The sequence below is a fragment of the Podarcis cretensis genome, assembly GCF_951804945.1.
Source record: "Podarcis cretensis genome assembly, chromosome: 13".
NCBI classification, from domain to species: Eukaryota; Metazoa; Chordata; class Lepidosauria; order Squamata; family Lacertidae; genus Podarcis; species Podarcis cretensis.
The window spans coordinates 55,768,607-55,785,637 of NC_137182.1; the positions used below are offsets into that span (position 1 = coordinate 55,768,607).

The window sequence follows — 17,031 nt, forward strand, 5'->3', positions numbered from 1 at the left end:
ACCTTCCGATCAGCAAGCCCTAGGCTCAGTGGTTTAACCCACAGCGCCACCCACGTCCCACCTTGGGAAACACTGCTCTAAACCAAAAAGCCCCCTAAGGTGACAGAAGGCCTTTTTCAGCCCACTGAACGTGAAACGTAGTTTTTTGGGGAAAAGAGGGCAGCCGGCCCCTGCGCCTACCTGTGTCTGGACTGGCTGAGAGCGGGGACAGGGCTTCTGCCGGCCTGCGTGGGCAACTGCCGGCCTTCGCGGGACCCCCGGAGACGTCCAGGAGCGGCTCCGTGGCCGGCTGTGGTTCCAGGCGCTCCTCCTGGCGCTGCAGTTCCTCCAGGCACGTGGCCAGCTTGACGTGGCCCCGGGAGCGAGCCACGGTGAGCGGGAGGCGGCCTAAGGAGTCAGGGATGGCGAGGGCGTTGCTGTTCCACCGGTAGAGGAGCTGCGCGGCTTCTATGTGGCCCAGGGCGCAGGCCCACATCTAGCGGAAGAGAGGTGGGGGAAAACACGGGGTGGAATTAAGAGGGTGAGCACGGGTGCAACTTGCATGCATGGGTGGCATTAGGTGGCACCCAAGAGGGCAGGGGCACTGATGAAGAGGATGGACTTTTCGGAGCTAGCTGACCTGACTGGAAGAATCCGCGACCAGAGAGAAGAGGAGTTTCTAGAGCACTGGAGGAAATTTAAGGACCATTTGAATAAATATTGCAATATAGAAAATTAGAAATTACTAGGCCTAGGATTAAACTAAGTTATAATTAAATAAATGGGATTTAGAATATTAAGAAATGTGAATAAGATGGGCTATAATTGGAAATTGTTTTAGTTCAATAATGACATTGGAAAGCTGTTTCTTTCAACTACAAGGAAACTCATAAGGGAGGGACTAGGTGAAGTCAACCAAGATGTTTAAAAGGTTGGATTTGTAAAGAATTAAGTTTGTTGTTATTGTTTATCTGTTTATTGTTCCTTTTTCCCCTCTTTCGTTCATTGATGTATTTTTCTTTTTTCTGTTTTTGTGTGTCATTCTGCTTTGTGGTTTTTGTTACTATTGTGGGAAATCTATTAATATATATATATATATATATATATATATATATATATATATATGAGGGCAGGGCACAGGGCAGAGCTGTCGTTGGTTTCAAAAAGCAAGTTCCTGGCCCTCTTGGAGGAAAGCCCACGGGGCAGGAACTGGGCAGCGGCTCTTAGCGGGAGCAGGGAGTTTGTCCTTGCTGCCCCGGCCCAAATCCATAGCTGTCAACTTTTCCCTTTACTCGAGAGGAATCCAATTCGGAATAAGGGAAATTTCCCTTTTAAAAAAAGGAAAACGTTGACAGCTATGCCAAATCGAGACCCACCTGCGAGCGGATTGCTTACAGGTGAAGCCTCGGCAAATTTTGTTGTAAATTTGGAACTCATTTACGCAAAACACGGCAGGTTGAAAATTGTAATTGTTAGCAATTGTTATAGCATGTCCAGCTTCCAAGAGACTGGGATCTACTCCCACTATAAAAAAACCCGCGTAGATCACTGGCAGTGATCCACCCATTGGATCACCTAAAGTTGTTGAGCTTATTTTGGGGAGGATCAGCCAAAGCTGTTGATCTTTTTAGGGGGGCATCGATCAGGGATCAACCAGGCACACCCCGCAACCAACCGATTGGACATCCCTGTACTATTTATTCTCTTTCTTTTTATCTTTTTTATTAAAAAAAACCACTTTTAACATGTTGTATTTAAATGATAATAACAAAAGCTGTTCTTTCACTAATCCCCCCACCCCTTTTATGTGTTGTATTTTAATAATGATGATGACGATAATGATAAAGGTAAAGGTACCCCTGCCCGCACGGGCCAGTCGTGTCCGACTCTAGGGTTGTGCACCCATCTCAATTAAGAGGCCAGGGGCCAGTGCTGTCCGAAGACACTTCCGGGTCACGTGGTCAGCGTGACGGAGATGCTCTGGTGAGCCAGCACCAGCGCAGCGCACGGAAACGCCGTTTACCTTCCCGCTAGAAAGCGGTACCTATTTATCTACTTGCACTTTCGAACTGCTAGGTGGGCAGGAGCTGGGACTGAATGATGGGAGTTCACTCCGCCGTGGGGATTCGAACCGCCGACCATGCGATCGGCAAGTCCTAGGCACTGAGGTTTTACCCACAGCGCCACCTGCGTCCCCTGATGATAATGATAATACACTGTTATTTCACTTTTAAAAAACCCGCCTTTTATGTGTTGTATTTCAATGGTAATAATAATAATAATAATTAAAAACAAACAAACACATTCCTGTGGACCCCAAACTCCACCTGCACTCCAGCCACAGGAAGGCTGGAGGGAGATGGCGAGGGAGGAAAGGCCTTAAGTGAGATTTCGCATCTGGAACAGATGACACGTCACAGCGGGTTGGGCCAGATGACCTTTGGGGGTCCCTTCCAACTTTTTGATTCCATGAGAAGTGGGATTGCAGAGATGCTGTTTTCCAGGGTGAGTGGGTATCTTCAGGTTCATGCTGCTTGAGCCCCCCCCCCCCGCTCCGATCTCAACGGTCAACTCACCAGGGGGGTGCAGGAGAAATGGTCCACGTTGAGAGGGTCCACTTCCTGCTCCAGGTCAAGGCTCTGGGCATTGAGGTTCCTGAGGGGAAGGAATCAGGTCAGGCTCAGGGAGGGAGCGGGGTGGGTGTGTGTGTGTGTGTGTGGTCAGGCTAGCAACAGCCTCGCCTCCAGTCCCCGTGAACTGCGCTGGCAAAGGAAGTGCTTTTGCACGCAACATGCAATTGGCATGTGGAACTCATTGCCACAGGAAAGCCACGAGCACAGCTAGCTCTCAAAAAATGCAGAGGGAAGAATCTAGGCTGCTCTTTCAACATCCTGATCTGAGCATAGGACTGGGAAGCTGCTGTCTGCTAGTAATGTATGGAAGCACCTTAGATATAATAATAATAATAATAATAATAATAATAATAATAATAATAATGTACCCTGCCCATCTGAATAATGGAAGGGATGGAGTGACTCGAGGGCATCCAGTGAAGCTGAGAGTTGGGGGATTGAAAGCAGACCAGAGGAAGGACTTATTCGCGCAGTGCGAGGTCCAGCTGTGGAACTCCTTGCTGCAGGAGAATTGGACAAATCCATGGAGGAAGAGAGGGCTATCGAAGGCGACCAGCCACAATGCTCAGCAGTTGGAGGAAGCAAACGCTCCTGAATCCAGGTTGCTGGTCTCTGCTTGGCCTGCTGCACTCAACCGCCTCATTTCAACACACTAATCCCACTCACACTCTAACCACTGCGCCACACTGCCCTGGAGGCCCTGCCAGGGGTTGAAACTCACAGACTTTCTGGGAAGCTGGGAGTAAAAAGAAAGCACCTAAAAACAGTGTTCGAAGTGCTCAGTTGCCGGGAAGCGGCAGCACTCTCACGGGGGCCAGGGAGACTCACCGCCACTTGATGAGGGTCTCGATGAGGCGGGTGTACCCTTGGGCAGCGGCCAAGTGGAGGAGGGTCATCCCCCGGAAGCTGACGTGGTGGACGAGGGTCTCCGAGCGCAGCCAGCAGGACTGAGACATCATCTTCTCGCACAGGGCCACGATCCGGTCTTCGAAGGAGTCTAGGGCAGCCTGGGTGGGGAGGAGGAGGTCGGTCAGGAGACTGGGGCATCGGCGAGAACCGGGGTGCCGTTCTCTGCCGCCCCCCAGAACCAAGCAGCTGTTTTTGGACTACAAATCCCATCGGCACAGCTGGACCTTTATTTTTATTTTTTTAATTCTTTATCGATTAAAAGTTTACACATCTATACAAACGTTATATGCTATCTCTTTACCTATGAGGGAAAAGAAAATTACATAGAGAATAGGAAATTTCTAAACCAGAGGCCTTTCTTCTTGGAATAACAGGTTTGGAATTGCCCAAGAAAGATGTTAAATTATTTTTGTATGCCACAACTGCTGCTCGTATTTTGTTAGCTAAAAAGTGGGAAACCCAAGAATTGCCAGCAATAGAAGAATGGCAGATGAAGATGATGGATTTTTCGGAGCTAGCCGACCTAACCAGAAGAGTCCGCAACCAGAAGGAGGAGGCGTATCAGGAAGAGTGGAATAAATTTAATGATTATTTAGTTAAATACGTTAAGTTAAACTAACTGAAAATAGCTTGCAGATACTTAATGGGCTTAGGATTTTATTTATGTTAAGTGATGAATTAATATGTTTAATTCCATAAGGTGAAGATCTAAGGATGTTAATGCTTAAGTTAAATTTCATTAAAATTGGGATTTGGAAAACCGTTAAAAGCAATGAAATTCAACCAAGGGGAAGTGAGGAAGTCATTTAACAAAGTTAATAACTGTAATTTTCAATAAGGCTATGATTTTTGTTTGTTTGTCTTGTGTGTGTGTTTGTTTGTTTGTTTATAATATTGTGAAAACTAATAAAAAAAATTGGGGAAAAGGAGAATAGGAAATTTCTAAAGGAACAAAAAAGAGGAAAATAAAGTAAATAAATAACAAAGATACGAAGTAAAAAATAAAATCAAAAGAGGAATAGAAAATCAAAAGAGGAGAAGATCCGGCTGGATCTTAACAGCTGGAGGGATGTGGGTTTCCCACCCCGTCGAGGCAAGGCTCTCTGCAACCATCATCACGCTCCAGACTTGGGGAGCACCGGGGGGGGGGGGCTGATGGGAGTTGTAGTTCAGGGGGCGCCCGGTTGGCGAAGGCCCGCCCTGAGTGTTTCAGAGGCCGCCCGACAGGTGGTTTTCTTGCCCTTGCTGGGAGTCCCAGGCGGCGCTTCAAAGGCATGGCTGGCCACAGAGGTTCTCAGTCACAAATCCACAATGAAATGTCAGAGAGGCAGCTGCTGAGCATCGAATTTCCTTGGGTCTGTTTTCTCTGCCCCCCCTGCAAACCCCCCCTCTCTCTGGCTCTCCTCCCCCAGGCATGGCACTGCCCATTACAGGCACCCCACAAGGAGAGAGGGGCCACGAGACCCCCAGAAATCCCATTTGCGGGGGCAAGAGCCCAGACCCCCATCCCTCAAGGGGAAATTTTTCCGGTTGGGGGGCAGGCCCAGCTGCAAAGGGCGCAAGAGCCCCCGAATTATCACCAGGAGGGAGGCCTTGGGTGCAAAGCCTGCTGGGCTGGGGGGGGGTGGGAGAAGGGGGCCACCCACGAGGCCGGGATGCCAGCGCGGACGCCAGCCAGGGGAAACCCAAGTCGAGGCGCTCGAAGAATCGCTCCTGTGCGCTCTGGGTCAGGGCGCCCTGGCAAGTGCTGTAATTGGGGGGAGTCTGGCCCTCCCCAGCCGCAAACCACAGGGAACCAGCCCCCCTCCACCAGAGGGCAAAAGCCCTTCTGAGGTCTGCGCACACAGAACCAGAGAACTGAAGGGACCCTCAGCGATCATCTAGTCCAACCCCCGCAGTCCGCTTGCAGTGCATTTGGGGATTTTCTGGGCTGGGAGGGGAGAAAGAGGTGAAATCCTATGAAGCTCGTGAAATGGAGAGGTGTATGGGTGTATGGTATTCCAGCTGAACTATTTAAAATTTTAAAAGATGATGCTGTTAAGGTGCTACACTCAATATGCCAGCAAGTTTGGAAAACTCAGCAGTGGCCAGAAGATTGGAGAAGATCAGTCTACATCCCAATCCCAAAGAAGGGCAGTGCCAAAGAATGCTCCAACTATCGCACAATTGCACTAATTTCTCACGCTAGCAAGGTTATGCTTAAAATTCTACAAGGAAGGCTCAAGCAGTATGTGGACCGAGAACTCCCAGAAGTGCAAGCTGGATTTAGAAGAGGCAGAGGAACCAGAGACCAAATTGCAAACATGCGCTGGATTATGGAGAAAGCTAGAGAGTTCCAGAAAGACATTTACTTCTGCTTCATTGACTATGCAAAAGCCTTTGACTGTGTCGACCATGGCAAACTATGGCAAGTTCTTAAAGAAATGGGAGTGCCTGATCACCTCATCTGTCTCCTCAGAAATCTCTATGTGGGACAAGAAGCTACAGTTAGAACTGGATATGGAACAACTGACTGGTTCAAAATTGGGAAAGGAGTACGACAAGGCTGCATTTTGTCTCCCTGCTTATTTAACTTATATGCAGAATTCATCATGCGAAAGGCTGGGCTGGATGAATCCCTAGCCGGAATTAAGATTGCCGGAAGAAATATCAACAACCTCAGATATGCAGATGACACAACCTTGATGGCAGAAAGTGAGGAGGAATTAAAGAACCTTTTATTGAGGGTGAAAGAGGAGAGTGCAAAATATGGTCTGAAGCTCAACATCAAAAAAACGAAGATCATGGCTACTGGTCCCATCACCTCCTGGCAAATAGAAGGGGAAGAAATGGAGGCAGTGAGAGATTTTACTTTCTTGGGCTCCATGATCACTGCAGATGGTGACAGCAGCCACGAAATTAAAAGACGCCTGCTTCTTGGGAGAAGGGCAATGACAGGCCTAGACAGCATCTTGAGAAGTAGAGACATCACCTTGCCAACAAAGGTCCATCTAGTTAAAGCCACGGTTTTCCCAGTAGTGATGTATGGAAGTGAGAGCTGGACCATAAAGAAGGCTGATCGCCGAAGAATTGATGCTTTTGAATTCTGGTGCTGGAGGAGACTCTTGAGAGTCCCATGGACTGCAAGAAGATCCAACCTCTCCATTCTGAAGGAAATCAGCCGTGAGTGCTCACTGGAAGGACAGATTGTGAAGCTGAGGCTCCAGTACTTTGGCCACCTCATGAGAAGAGAAGACTCCCTGGAGAAGACCCTGATGCTGGGAAAGATGGAGGGCACAAGGAGAAGGGGGCGACGGAGGACGAGATGGTTGGATAGTGTTTTCGAGGTTACCAGCATGAGTTTGACCAAGCTGCGGGGGGCAGTGGAGGACAGGAGTGCCTGGCGTTCTCTGGTCCATGGGGTCACGAAGAGTCGGACACGACTAAACGACTAAACAACAACAACAATGGGTGGGGGGGTGTCTTTTGGACAAATTCCTGCCCTGGGTGCCAGCCGCCTTTTAATAATAATAATAATAATAATAATAATAATAATAATAATAATAATTTATTATTTATACCCCACCAGCACAAAGCTACCCTCAATGCTATTGAATACCTACAGGAAGCCACTGGGAACAATCATTAGGGGTTTGGGGGCAATAATAATAATAATAATAATAATAATAATAATAATAATAATAATAATAATAATTTATTATTTATACCCCACCCATCTGGCTGGGCTTCCCCAGCCACTCCGGGCGGCTTCCAACAAAATATTAAAACACTGTAATACATCGAACATTAAAAGCTTCCCTAAACAGGGCTGCCTTCAGATGTCTTCTAAAAGTCTGGTAGTTCTCTTTGACATCTGGCAGGCTCTGTTCTCACCGTCTGTGTTTTAATAGATTTGGAAAAGGCTGGAATACCTGGGTTTAAGAATAGATAAGCAGTGGATGCGGAGAAAGCCTTTGACGACGTGTCCTGGAAGTTTGTGAAAGGTATGTCGCAAGAGATGGAATTTGGAGATCAATATTGTAAAGGTATTCAAGCGAGATATATACCAAACAAAAAGCTAAAATTATAATAAATAGGAATATAACTCAGGAATGCAAAATTAACAAGGGGGGGAGGCAGGGCGGTCCGCTCTCTTCGTTAATATTGATCTTAACAATGGAAACTAAATAAACAAATCAGAGAGGGGGAAAATATTAAAGGGATAAAGCTGGGAAGTAGTAGTTATAAACTGAGGGCATTTGAGGGCAATTTTATTATAACAACTAAGGATCCGAAAGAGAGTCTTACTAAAGTGCTGGAAATCATTCAAGAATATGGAAAGGTTTCTGGATTTTAACTGAATATCAATAAAACCAAATTATTAGCAAGAAATCTATCACCAATAGGAAAGGAGGAAATTGAGAAGTTAACAGAATTAAGATTTGGAACAGAATTAAGATTTGGAAAAGTTTCAGGGATGGACAACCAGAATATTCAAGGGGATGGGAGTGACCCGCCTACAAAGCATTGGGATTTTTTTTTTAGTTTAGAGAGAAGGTGAATAAGAGGCAAAGTGATCGAAGTTTGTAAAACTATGCCCGGCATGCGGAGATTGGATAGAGAAATCTCTCAGCACCACATAAAACGGGTGGAAATGCAAATGAAGCTGAATGTAGGAAGATTTGGGGCAGATGAAAGGAAGGGGGCATAGCCAGTGGAACTCCCTGCCACTGGAAGCGGGGACGGTGTTGTAAACAAAATAAATCTGCCCCTTTTCCCTTATGGGGTATCCAAGAACACACACACACACACACACACATATCAGACAACAGCACCCACCCACCCCCTGCTGATCTCAATGGAAAGAATTCCCAGCCCATTCTCTCCGCCCCCCCAACCCTGTCCCTAATCCCCACAGACGGACAGACGATGCCTGGGCCTTATCTTTCCGCCCCAAGAGAGCCAAGAATAGCCCGGCTGGCCACCTAGGTGCCAATCCCACTGTAACCTGAGCGCTGACGCCAGAGAAGGGGCTAAATTTAGGCGCGTTGTCCGCCAAAGAGAAAAGGATGCAAGATCGAGTGGGGGGGGGAGCGCAAAACCCAGGCTGGCCCCCATCCCACCCCAAAATGTCCGAAGGGCCCGACTGCGAGCTGCAAGCGTCCTCTGGCTGTCCTCAGTTTTAAACTGTTTTTTTTTTTGGGGGGGGGGTTCTTTTTATAAAAACTACCCACCCAAATCTCTCAGATTCATCAGATCGTCACAGTTATAACAAATAAAGGCTTGACATATCTCGCTTTGCGTGTCATGAGTCGATCTCATATGTTAGTTTCACCTTTTAAGTTGAATTACTGAAATAAACAAACTTTCCCACGATATTCTAATTTTTTGAGTTTCACTTGCATTGTAATTTTCCCCCTCTTTTTGGTTCCTTTAGAAATTTTCTATTCCTCTATGTAATTTTCTTTTTCTTCACATGTAAAGAGATAGCATATAACGTTTGTATAGGTATGTAAATTTTTAATCCATAAAGAATTTAAATTTTAAAGAAACACACCATCCTTAAGGACATATGGAGAGCTTGGCCGGATCCTGCCCATGTCCCATTTAGCCATTAGCCTCTCCCAGGGGCAAAATAACCCCTGGCAACCTAGGAAACGAGATATATTGCCAATGGAGCTGGAGGTTCCTTAAGGGCGGCAGAAGAGCCTGGCTGCAGGATCCAGCCAACGAGGACCCACCTGGTCCAGGATGCTGTCCTCACAGAGGCCAAACGGATGCCCATTATGGGAAACCAATGTTAAATAAGTCGGAGTTCTTGTTATTAAATATACCAAGAAAAAAGCACACCAAGAACTCTGATCGATATAAGTTTCAATAGTGGGAGTGGTCCCTACTTGCAAATCAATAGTCAATTGTATAAATAGAAAAGCTCAAGATACACGTTGATCTACCCACACTTAGTTGTCATCTCCGAGAAAAGTAGAAAATAACAGGATGTATTTATACAAATTCTTCAGACTTACACGACCCCTTAAAAATTTGCTGACGAAAGTGAATACATCGAAACAGGGTCCTGTCAATGGGTTAGTTTTTCCTACAACTGACTATTGATTTGTGAGTAGCGGCCACTCCCACTATTGAAACTTATATTGGCCAGAGTTCTTGGTGTGTGTTTTTCTTGGTACGTTATTGGAAACCAGTGATCAGGATTCGAACACAAGAGCGACTCTCCCTTCCTGCGATTCCCAGCAACTGCTGCCTCCGACCGGGGGGGGCGGGGGTCAGAGAGCATCGCCATTGTGGCTGGAAGCCTTCAAGTGCCTTATCCTGCTCCACAAATTGGTCCAATCCTCTTTTCAAAGCCATCCATGTTGGTGGCCATCACTGTGGCAGGGAGTTCCGCAGGTTAACTATGCCCTGAATGAAGAAGGACTTTCTTCTATCTGTCCTTCTGGGACCAGGGGTGCCCTCTGGGGCTGAGGTCAGTGAAATGAGCAGTGGGGCAGGGAGCAGGGTGGGGTCAAGATCCTGCAGGACCAGGACCAGCGCTGCACAGTCCTTTGCAACAAAACTCTACTCCCTGCCCTGTAAAGCCACATTTACACCACACTTTGAAAGCGCTAAGATACCACTTTGAACCATCATGGCGTCCCCCCAGAGGATTCTGGGAGCTCAGCTTTGTTGAGGGTGCCGGGAGCTGTGGGGAGACCCCCACTCTTTATTTTTTTATTTCCTTTATAAAAGTATTTAAAAGGTAAAGGGACCCCCGACCATTAGGTCCAGTCGTGACCAACTCTGGGGTTGTGGCGCTCACCTCGCTTTATTGGCCGAGGGAGCCGGCGTACAGCTTCCGGGTCATGTGGCCAGCAGGACTAAGCCGCTTCTGGCGAACCAGAGCAGCGCATGGAAATGCCATTTACCTTCCCGCCGGAGCGGTACCTATTTATCTACTTGCACTTTGACGTGCTTTCGAACTGCTAGGTGGGCAGGAGATAAAAGTATTTATGCACTACTAAATTGCAAAGCGCATCAAAACTGGTTACCACATTTAAAAAGATTTGAAAACCGTACCCCACAAAAAAAGCATTTTTAAAAGGACAATTTAAAAGCAGAGAGAGTTAAAAAACAGCTTCGGAGCTGGAACTCCGCAAAAGCTGGGAGGGGATCATGGCCTGCGTAGACCCAGAAGCGGCTGGAGGAGGGGAAAAGGTGGCGAAGGGCATAGAAGTGAGGCAGCAGCTGGGCGCATTCGCCTCAGCAACAAAGAATCATAAAATTCTTTTGGGAGGGACCCCTGGCGGTCATCTAGTCCAACCCCCTGCAATTACGGGAACCGCAGCTGTGAAACAGAAATGAGGGGGGCCGGGAGCAGGTTCGAGAAAGCCAAAGGGCTCCCTTTCCAACTCCACAATGCTATAAGGGTGCTGACCGTCATGAGAAGAGGGGTTGGGCTGGATGACCCCCAGGGGTCCCTTCCAGCACTACAGCCCCGTCCAACCCACAGATTTTGCATAGGGGCCCCACAAGCATATTTAGAGCCCCGGCAACCCCAGGCTTTGAAAGGCATCAGTTGGATTTATCAACACCCCCCCCCCAAAAAAAAATAACCCCTCGGTTTGGAAATTGCCTTGAGCTCTGCCAAGGTGGGGAAAGTGTCTTAGGGGCAACAGAAGGGCAGAGGCTCACCGTGGTCAGAGTGTCGGGCCACGAGCTGGGAGGGACCTGGGTTCGAGTTTTGACACGTGACCCTGGGGCAGCCTCACCTACCTGGCAGGTTTGTCTTGGGATTCAATGAGGGCTAGGACCTGGGAGGGACTTCTGGGAGACCTCGGCTACCCAAGCGAATTGCCACTAGTCACCTGCCCTCCCTCTCCGCCCAGCACCCCCCATCTCACCTGGCTGGGGGGCTTCTCCCCTCTCTGCTGGGTCTGAGTGGGAGCTGCAGAGGAGGAGGAAGAGGAGGAGGAGGAGGAAGAAGCCGCCGCCGCCGCCGCCATCATCTCGGCCATCCGCTTCTCCATCTGTTCCAGACGCTCCAGAATGGACATTCTGAACTGGTTATCTGGAGGGGGGTTTGGGGAGAGGAGGGGGGGGAGAGAGAGGGTGGTGAGGTCAGAAGCCCACTCCCCACACCCAGCCCCTTCCCCATCGGGCTCTGCTCCCCTGTGAATGGGGAGGGGGAAAGAGGATCAAAGTGGGGGGTGCGCGGGAGATATCTTAAAACTAATCCCGACTCAAGGCTGATTAGCCGGCGGCCCAGCCTGATCTCCCCCCCCCCCCCAGGTTGGGAAAGGGACGCTGTAATCTTGAACAGCGGGACGGAGGCGGCTTGTGCATATGGGCAAAAGGCTCCGAGACTCCGTAAAAAGGGGGCGCAGGGGGTGCAAAGCAGAATTGGGACCCAGGCGTCCGAGGGACGCGACTGCTGTCTTCGTGGAGATTTCACAGCCCCCCAAATCCCCTTCTCTGGCTGTTAGAATAAGAAAGCAGAATAACCTCTCCAAATCCTTCATGATTATGAAAGGCACAAGACAGGGATGCCCATTGTCACCTTTGTTATTTATCATGGTGTTGGAAGTAATTGCAAATAAAATCAGGGAAACATCTAAGGTAAAGGGGATAAGAATCGGAGAAAAAGAGTACAAATTAAAGGCTTATGCCGATGATCTGGTTTTATCTTTAGAAAATCCAGTGGATAGCACCAGTAGTGTAATAGATCTTTTAGAGGAATTTGGGAACTTGTCCGGATTTAAATTAAACAGGAAAAAAACTAAAATTTTAATAAAAAATCTGGATGACCATGTGAAAACTCAGCTGGAGCAAAAAATAGGCATTAAGGTCGTGAATAAGGTAAAATACCTGGCTGTTAGAATAAGAAAGCAGCTCTCTGGAACCTTTGTTGAAGAACTGGAAGGGACCCTCAAGGGTCATCCATCCCAGCCCCCTGCAATGCAGGAAGCACAGCTAAAGAATCCCAGGCAGGCAGCCCCCCAACCTCTGTTTTAAAACCTCCAGGGACGGAGAGTCCATCGCAGGAGGAATGCACAGCGAGGGCTCCCTCCCGTTATCAAACAGAGAAACAATGATTGGACTTTCAGAATACATCTGAAGGGAGGTTTTTTTCCGATTGTTGGTGCTTTGTTGTGTTTTTAATTGAAAGCGGCCGGGGAAGCCCAGTCAGATGAGCAACGTATAGGGAATAAAATTATTATTATTATTATTATTATTATTATTATTATTATTATTATTTGCCTCCTTGCAAACCATCCAACGCTCAGCAGCGACTGGGTATAATAGGCACCTTCAGAGCATGGAGGGAACTCATTCTGTACCGTCAAAAAGGAGGCGGATAGGGAAAAGGAGGGCACAGAATAGCCAACTCCTGGCAGGCTGGAGAGGGGAGCAACCGGGCTGCTGACCCCGGCCCCTGGTGGTCTTACGGCTGTCCAGGACAAAAGTGGAAGCTCCACCGCTGGAGCTTTTCAAGCAGAGGTCGGACGGGCACCTGTGGGGGATTCTTTCGCGCGATTCCTGTGTTGCAGCGAGGGGCTGGTCTAGATGACCCTTGGGGTACCATTCGTGGCTCCTGTTCTCACGCATCCCAAGCTTTTTCCAACGCATTTCCAAACCACACAATAAATCCATGGGTTGTTTTTTTCTCCAGGGTGACACAGTCCTTTGGCCGCGCTGAGCGCCTGGAGGGAGACTTTTCCAAAGTCCATTCATTTCTCTCTCTCCACATATACAAACAGACTTCATTCATCTCCTCCACAGGGGGGACAGCGGCATGGAGAGGGGGGGGGGCAATGACCCAGGCTGCCAGTCACAAGGATGGACGGGGGAAGGACAGACCACCGACAACAGCCGGCCTTCTCTGAAACCACACATTTCGTTTTGGAAACCAGGAAAGGTACAAAAACATCACACCTGGAGAGATGGGGCAGAGTGGAAACCAAGCAAGAGCCTCCTCTTTTTCTCCCCCAGGGCCCAATCTAACAGAATTTCTCCCCCAAAAAGAAACCCAGGTTTAAAACGAGAGCCAGACTGGATGCCCTCAGGGTTCCCCCACAGGGCACAAAAACCTACAGCTCTTGCAATGCACCCTTCCGAACACAAGCCACCTTGTTTTGCCACCAGACCTGCCCCGCACGCCAACCTTCCTAAGCCGCCCCTATTCCCCTAGCCCCATTGGACCCAGCAGCCCCCTCTGCCCCATAGCCTCTCCCCACACACATATAATAACCCCATGTACCTGCTTTGTCCATCGCCCAGGGAAACAGAGGGGGCACACCCCTCTCCCGTGAACTGAGCCCTCAGGTTGCTGGGCCCCACGGCTCCCAGCGGGAATCCAACGCCTCTACCAGAGGCTCGGGAGAAATCCCAGGTTAGCACCATGCCCCCCAAGTGTGGGCACGAGTCGGGGTGGGGCGAGAAAGAGGAGGCAGCACAGCCCTCCAGCCCTTCCTGGCATGCAATGACAGCGAGGGTGGCATGGAGGGCAGTGTCTGCAGCCCCCCTCCTCGTCATCCCGCCCCCAGCCCAGCTGGCAGGAGGTCGGTCTGTGGGGAGGGGGTGTGGTGGGGGGTCAAGCAGGCTCTCTCCTCTCTTTCTCCACCCCTCTTGGCCCAGCGAGAGCAGCGGTCAGGCTGCAAAGTGTGACAGGACTCAAGTCGTCCCCAAAATAGCCACCACCACCGGCGGCAAGGGGGGGGCACCCGGAAATCCCTTAATGAGATCTGAGGCACTCACGCTAGCTATGTAGCTAGCTGCACATGACGCGGCAGGCCCTGCTGCCAAGTTAACTCTTCGGGCAGGAGGTCGGCGGCGTGGAAGGGACCCTCCGAAGGTCATCCAGACCAACCCCAACCCCACGCAATGCAGGAACCGCAGCTAACAGACGGCCGCCCAACCTCTGTGCTCTCCAGAGAATGAATGGGGGGCGATTCCTCTGGTCTCAAAGGCAGGAGAGGGGTGTCTGGTCTCTTGTGTCGGCCAGTGCAGGATCTCAATCTCAACGCACGCAGCTCGCTTGCTCCGGGAGAAGCCAAAGGGATCCTAGATGGGGCCGTCTAAAAATCTCTCCCTGGGAGGGCGGCTGGGCAGCGGGTGGACTTTGCCCGACGCGGCCAAGGCCAGGTCGGAAAGCCATGTTTGAGCTGAGGCCCCACATCACTCGGGCAACGGGAGGCTGGTCTCTGCGTGCTTGTCTGTAGAGTCGGAAGGGGCCTACCAGGGGCCATCTAGTCCAACCCCCTGCAATGCATTGTGGGAGCCTCATACTCTCGCAACTGAGCTCGCGGCAGCACCTACACTTGGGAACTCCCTGCCGATTGATACCAGCCTTCTTTCTGACGCCTGCTGAACAAATTTACCTTCAGACAAGGCCGGCCCAGATGTTTAGGAAGCTCACGCAGGTTTTAATCCGTTTTTGGTCCACTAGTAGTTTAACCTTTCGAAAGCCTTACATTTTTGCTGTTGAGGCTTGTTTGTTTCTTTACAATCTATTGTTTATTGGATGGATTCCCCCCCACCCTAAATTGATTTTTGATTTTATTTTTATTTATGCTTTATACCGTATTTTATGCTGGTTTTTTTGTAGCATCAATTAAGTGTTTTAAATTTGTTGTTAGCCGCCCTGAGCCCAGTTCCCTGAACCGGGAAGGGTGGGGTATAATAATAATAATAATAATAATAATAATTATTATTATTATTATTATTATTATTATTATTATTGTCATGTGGCGTATGCAAAAACATAAATTTAGGGGGCCCTTCTACACTGCAGGGTGTTGTTTTCTTGCGGGTATCTACCACAACAAGTCAGCGATGCCCTAATAGTGCATCTGTGGTGGATTCATCCAGGCAACATTCTGCTTTATTAGTCTTTCCCCCAGATACCACCGCGCTCTTGCCCTCTGAAGGGCCTATAGTTTTCAGGGCAGGGGCAGAATCACAGGCATTGGGGGCATAAAAAAAACTATGGGATTTCGGCAGGAAGTTAAGGGACAAGCAAAACAGTAGGAAACTTTGAAGGTGCCAACCCTCTTTGATGGCAGGTGGCAAATAACTGCCCCCAGTACCGCCAAGAGGGCAAATATGAAGAGCCTGCAGGATCAGGCCAAAGGGGGCCCAGCATCCTGTCTTCACAGGGGCCAAACAGATGCCCCAAAGGGAAACCCAGAAGCAGGACCTGAGTGCGAGAGCCGCTCTCCACTCCTGCAGTTTTTAGCAACTGTGATTCAGAAGCATTCACTGGCTCTGTCTGTGGGAACAAAGCATGGCCGTTGTGGCTAGTAGCCATCCATAGCCCTATTATTATTATTATTATTATTATTATTATTATTATTATTACTACTACTACTACTACTACTACTATTACTATTGTTCTTGTTTTCCCCAGGGCTAAATCAATGGTGCACACCTTATGCGAAGCAGCTGTTCTTTCCTGACCTGGCCAGGTAAGACAGGAGGCTGAGATGGCCCTAACCTGGGCAGCTTTAAAAGAATATTGGGCAATTCATGGAAGAGGAGAGGGAAAGCGATGGCTTCCAGCCAGGATGAAGGAAATGCTTTGCCTCCAGGGTCAGAAATGTCCCGTGTTAGAAACTAGCCAGGCGCCAGGCGCATTTTGCGACTGGTCCATTTTGTGACCACGTGGAGATCTCTGGATACTGGGCTGGCGACAAGGGAAAGCAAAATGCCATAGAATATTTTGAGATGTGCTCTTTAAAATATAGAAATGAAACAAATAATAAAAATAACCAATCGCATTGGGCGCAGATAAATGGCACCAAGACATTCCATTTCGTCTAAACCACAGAGCCTAGGACTTGCCAATCAGAAGGTCGGTGGTTCGAATCCCTGTGACGGGGTGAGCTCCCGTTGCTCGGTCCCTGCTCCTGACAACCTAGCAGTTCGGAAGCACGTCAAAGTCAAGTAGATAAATAGGTACCCCTCCGGCGGGAAGGTAAACGGCGTTTCCGTGCGCTGCTCTGGTTCGCCAGAAGCGGCTTAGTCCTGCTGGCCACATGACCCGGAAGCTGTACGCCGGCTCCCTCGGCCTGTAAAGTGAGATGAGCACCGCAACCCCAGAGTCGGGCGCAACTGGACCTAACGGTCAGGGGTCCCTTTAATTTACCTTCTACATCTGAGTTTCTTACCCTGGCAAAACCACCGGCCTTGTGATGAGCCCCCCACCTGCCACAGGCTGAAAAGCAGACTGCTGGGCTCCCCCTGGACCCCCACCCCAAAGAACTGCCCCCCGAGTCCTGTGGCAATAAGGGTGTCTCTCTCCCCCTCGGGGTGGCGTTGGAGCCTGGGTGCTTGCAGAGCGGTTGGCGACCTCATGTTTCAGGGAAGGAATTTGAGGAGGGGGCAGCGGTGGTTTGCGGGGGCGGGCAGAGAGGGGGGGGCTTCTGCAAGGGCAGCTGTTCTTTCCCTCCATCTGCGAGACCCGACAGGCAGGCAGCTCGCGCTAACAATGGAAAACGGAGACTCTGGAAAATGCTGCCGTGGAACCCAAGGAGAG

General features: G+C 49.3%; 1 protein-coding gene across 8 annotated transcripts in view; it reads right to left on the reverse strand.

Moving 5' to 3' along the window:
• The window catches only part of CAMTA2 (calmodulin binding transcription activator 2), a 65,475-nt gene that overhangs the window by 15,251 nt on the left and 33,193 nt on the right, over window positions 1-17,031 (reverse strand). For all 8 annotated transcript variants that reach the window (XM_079951726.1, XM_079951727.1, XM_079951730.1 and 5 more), the window contains 4 exons: window positions 11,399-11,565; window positions 3,441-3,619; window positions 2,556-2,634; window positions 181-475 (listed from right to left, as the gene is read on the reverse strand). In XM_079951726.1, the coding sequence (XP_079807852.1) occupies window positions 181-475; window positions 2,556-2,634; window positions 3,441-3,619; window positions 11,399-11,565 (720 nt within the window). The remainder of the gene's footprint in view (window positions 1-180; window positions 476-2,555; window positions 2,635-3,440; window positions 3,620-11,398; window positions 11,566-17,031) is intronic.